Source organism: Myotis brandtii, unplaced genomic scaffold, assembly GCF_000412655.1.
Source record: "Myotis brandtii unplaced genomic scaffold, ASM41265v1 scaffold325, whole genome shotgun sequence".
Lineage (NCBI taxonomy): Eukaryota > Metazoa > Chordata > Mammalia > Chiroptera > Vespertilionidae > Myotis > Myotis brandtii.
In genome coordinates, this window is record NW_005362486.1 from 2,279,653 (window position 1) to 2,284,552 (window position 4,900).

The 4,900-nt window shown below is 44.4% G+C and overlaps 1 protein-coding gene across 4 annotated transcripts in view; it reads right to left on the reverse strand.

The window, feature by feature from the left end:
• PKNOX2 (PBX/knotted 1 homeobox 2) overlaps positions 1–4,900 on the reverse strand; it is a 291,449-nt gene that overhangs the window by 33,386 nt on the left and 253,163 nt on the right. For all 4 annotated transcript variants that reach the window (XM_005870910.2, XM_005870912.2, XM_005870911.2 and 1 more), the window contains one exon: positions 1,789–1,977. In XM_005870910.2, the coding sequence (XP_005870972.1) occupies positions 1,789–1,977 (189 nt within the window). The remainder of the gene's footprint in view (positions 1–1,788; positions 1,978–4,900) is intronic.

Genomic DNA, 4,900 nt, shown 5'->3' on the forward strand with positions numbered 1-4,900 from the left:
GTCTCTGCCAGCTCCACAGTGACCCTGCTGCCCAGACCCACATGTCAGCCTCAGGACCCCAACCCTGAGGGGCCGTTGTGACTGCCCAGCCCCCTGGCCTCCTCCTGTCCCCACCGTCCTGGCGCACCCCCAACACCAGAGCTTGGGGTAGAGTTGGGAGGGCCCAGGAGGGGTAACCCAGCACCTCTCTAAGGACCTGATTATTTCCAAAGACTGTGCTAATTTTCTGATATGATCCTCACATCTCTGTGAGGCACTAAACCCTCATTACTTTTCCTGACCGATGCATTCTAATTAGATCAACACTTAAAAAAAATTCACAATAGCCACAGGATGGCTTTCCATCTCATTAACTCCTCACTTATTATTTTCATGAAAATTACTGATAAAAATGTGCATCTCCATTTGGTGAGGCCTCACAGCCTCCTCGGCGCCTATCTTGCATCTCTCCCGTCACCCGGGCTGCGCAGCGTCGCCATGGTAACCCACAATAATAGAAACTAATAAATTACAAACGAGATGCTCGTTGAGCAATTATTGTCCTCTTTTATGCAAGTTTCTTGCTAATTTTGATCATAAGGGAAAGTACAATAAGACTCTGAAGGAATGAGTCTATTTCAAGAGAATATTAGCAAGCAGAAGTCTGGGCGGCTGTTTTCAGATCTGTAATAAAGTGATTTGGTGATTTCAAGCAATGGGAAGAGGAAATAAACTTCTTGCCTCATGCCCCGTGCACGGTCGTGTCCCACAGAGATCCCACTGGGGTGGCTGGATGTTGTACTTGTTGTCAAAATGTGCAAGGCATGCTGGCCTGTCCCTTCTCCTGCCTCTACCAACTTAGATTGTATGTATTGGTCCTTAAAACTTAAGGATTGAAAACGACACCTTTCTTAGGCACTCTTTCCAGCTCCTCTCACTAATTCTTTTTTCCTCCCACCAATCATTCTTGGAAGTTTTACCTGTGTCCCCAAGCCTGATTGTCTTATGAGCAGAGGCCACTGTAAACCTCCTGGGGACCCTCCCATGGGTCTGTCCTGGACTCGGGAACTCGGTGGGAGAGGAAGAAATCAGGAAGCCTATGGCTTATGTGGGTACCAGTGAGTATGATGGAAAGATTTCACCAGGCAGCTTTCTCAGTTTGTAGGTTCTGGGAAAATATTCTGCCCATTCTCACCCTGAACACACAGCCACTGTTTCCACATTCCCCAGTTCCTAGGATGAAGGTGGCAGGTGACCCTTGAGAAACGGTGACTTGAGGTGACATTTACAGTGGCCCTGAACCGGCCTGGGAAGGATGAGCAAGTAAACAATGACCAGGGAGAAACGCTTCAGGGGAAGCAGTCTTCATCTACTAGGTGGGCAGGATTCAGGACCACCTCCCCGAACACTCCTCCCAGGAAACCAGGGGCTCAGTGAGCCTTCTCGAGAAGTCCATGGGCTGGGCCGGGCCCTTTACCACCTCTGTCCCTGCCTCACCCTCCAGGAAAGCATTCCATCTACTTAACTCTTGTGCTCATTCCTCATCCAAGACGCCAGGAATCACAATCACATTGTCCCTCTCAGCTCTGGTCACCTTCTAGGCATCACTACTGTTCTGTCGTGGTGAGCACTGGTCATAAAGGGACTGTGGTGCTTGATGAACAGGAGGAAGAGTTGACCAGAGTAGGAGCCTCCCGGGGAAAGGATCCAATGAGTCTAATCCATTGTCCTACGTCACCAGGACCTTCGGACATTCCTACATCTGGCTTTTCCTAAGGCCTAGGAGGTAGGACCCCGCCCTATGGTTACCTGTGAGTGAAGATTTATGGAGGGCTGGTTGGGGGAGTAGGGCCCCCCGAGATCATTCCTGAGCAGGTTGTCGCTGTGCATCTTGGTTTTGAGGCAGGTGATGTAACGGTTACAAAAGTCCTTGCAGAGCTCATTGACTTTCTCCAACTCCAGCAGGTGGATTCTCAGGACCTGGATTGCCTTCACCATCTGTGGGGAGGGAGGAGAGGTGAGCCCAGGTGTTTATATCACATCCCCTTGCTGCCTCTACCCCCAAGGCCCAGGCACACCAGGGGACAGGAGCCCATGCCCCGCCCTAGGTATATGCTTTCTCATCCACATGGTTTGAATTCTCATGACCTACTGCCGATTGCTTGCTGCCTTGAGCCCACTGTTGTCACAGCTGCTCTTGGGCAGTGGTGGTATTCTGAGAGCGGTACTGGCCTTAAAGGTAGAAGACCGGGCCCCCAAACCCCAGGCCTGCCATTTATGATCTGTTTGGCCTTGGGCAATTACTTAAGCAATCTGTGGCTTACTGTCTGACAAATAGGGATAAAGACATCCTCCCTAACAACTGTGCAGGTTGGTTAAGAGGGTCCTATGAGTGGATGCACAAGCTGCAAAGAGTGAAGCCTGAATGAGGGCGAGGGAGATGAGATTAGAGTTCCTTGCAAGTGCCTCAGGGGTCAGGGACTGTCTATTCTTAAATAAGCCTGCTGAGTGCATCACGTGACACAGGTCACTTTGCAGATGCTCATTGATCCTCGCTGACTGAATGACTTAGCCAGGCCTTGGAAAACCTAACTGTGGTGGCCTTTTCCGTGACCTTTGGGTTGGACGTGTACCTGTCACTTCAAGTGGACAGTCCTAACCTTTTCATGGCAAGAAGCTATTTCTCAATAGAAATTTTTCTCTTTATCATTGTTATTATTATAAAGAGAAAGTGTATGGGATGTATGGAGAATAGAGGATGGAAAACAACAACAAAAATTGCCCTTGATCCAGTCATCCTAAAACAATGATATATGTTCTTTTTCCACATGCATGTATTTTAACACAGTTTTAGTCACATGTGCATACAAGTTTGTGTCCTGTTTTGCCCTTAGTTTACAAGTTGTAGTTTTCTAAGTGGCAAAATTGTTCTCTCTGTTCTCCCTTCTAGACCATGATCTTCTAGAGGCAGGAATGGTGTCTAATTTGCTCACCGTGTTATCCTCAGCACCAACACATGTGTATACTGATTAAATGTTTATTGAATGGGTGGAAGTTATTTAGAAAATATATTTTCTATTTTTTTAATTGATTTTTAGAGAGGAAGAGAGAGGGATAGAGGGATAGAAACATCGATGAGAAACATCGATCAGCTGCTTCCTGCACACCCCCTACTAGGGTTGGAGCCCACAACCCGGGTATGTGGCCTGACCAGGAATTGAACCGGTGACCTCTTTATGGGTTGATGCTCAACCACTTAGCCACACTAGCTGGGCTGAGCAAATATATTTTTAATTGTTGCAAATTATTCAATGTGTGCCCTATTTAATCAATTCCTTATCTGGGGGCATTTAGATTACTTCCAATTACTTCCAATTTTTCAATTTTATAAAAAAATGGTATAGTGACTAAAATCTAAAGCTTATAGATTTTATTCATGTTTCTGCATTAATTCCTTAGGGTGAATTCCGGGAAATGACAGGAAAAACTGCTATGGGCATTGTTTAGGCTCGCGATAAATATCACCAAGTTGCTTTTCAAGTAAGGGCTGTTTAAATGGTGCTGGAGCAACTGGACATCCACAAGCGAAAAGGTGAATCTTGATGTAAATCTCACATCTTACATAAAAATAAATCAAGTCGATCAAAGAACTAAGTGTAAGACATGAAACTATAAAACTTTTAGGAAAAAAAAAACACAGGAGAAAATCATCAGGACCAAGGACTAGGCTTACAGGGCTGACACTCGACACCAAAAGCACAACCTGGAAAAGGGAAACTTGGTAATTGGACCTCATCAAAGTGAAAAGTGTCTGCTCCTCAAAGACCCCGAGAGGAAGAAGAAAGGACAGGCTGGGAGAAAATGTTTGCAAACCGCGTATCTGACAAAGAGCATATCTAAAATCTATGAAAAGCTTTCAAAACTAAACAGTAAAATAACAAGCAATCCAATTAGAACATGGGCTAAAGACAACGTCAGACTTTGCAAGGAAGAGGATATGCAGATGGCAAATAAACACATGAAAAGATGTTCAATGTCATTAGCCATCAGGGAAATGCAAATTAAAGCCACAATGAGATATCACTACACGCTTACAAGAATGGTTAAATAAAAAGGAGTGATCACACCAAATGCTGACAAGGGACAGGACACTGGATCCTTCATACATTGCTGGGGGGTGTGTAAAACGGTTCCGCCCTTCTGGAAAACCTCATAACAAAACTAAATCTATGTTTACTATACAGCCCAGAAATTGCACTCTTGGGCATTTATCCCAGAGAAATAAAAGTGTATATTTACTAGTACACAAAAACCTTATTTCTCATAGCCCCAAACTGGAAAAAACAACAAAATATACTTCGGCAGGTGAATGAATAAAGCAATTGTGGTACATCCATATCATGGACTAGTACTCAGCAACAAAAAGGAACAAACTGTTGATACACTCAAAAACTTGGGTGGATTTCAAGGAAATTATGCTGAGAAAGAAAAACCAGTCTCAAAAGATTATGTACTGTAAGATACCATTTATGTAACATTCTTGAAATGGCAAAATTATAGAGATGAAGAACAGATTAATGGTTGTGGACAGTGGGGTGGGAGAAGGGCAGGAGGAATTGCTCAGTATCTTGACTATCATAGTGTGTACTTGAATCTACACGTGTGATAAAATTGCACAAAACTACACACACACACACACACACACACACACACGGCCGTAAAACTGATGGAATCTGAGTAAGGTTGGCGATTGTATTTTGTCTACTTCCTGTTTGAGAAACTGTTCTATACTATAGTCATGAGAAGGGAATCGGGACCTTTCTGTACTATTTCTTACAAATACATGTGAATCTCCAATTACATCCTATCTAATAATAGACAAACATGGTAATTAACCATACCTCCGCTATGCTTCCCATTG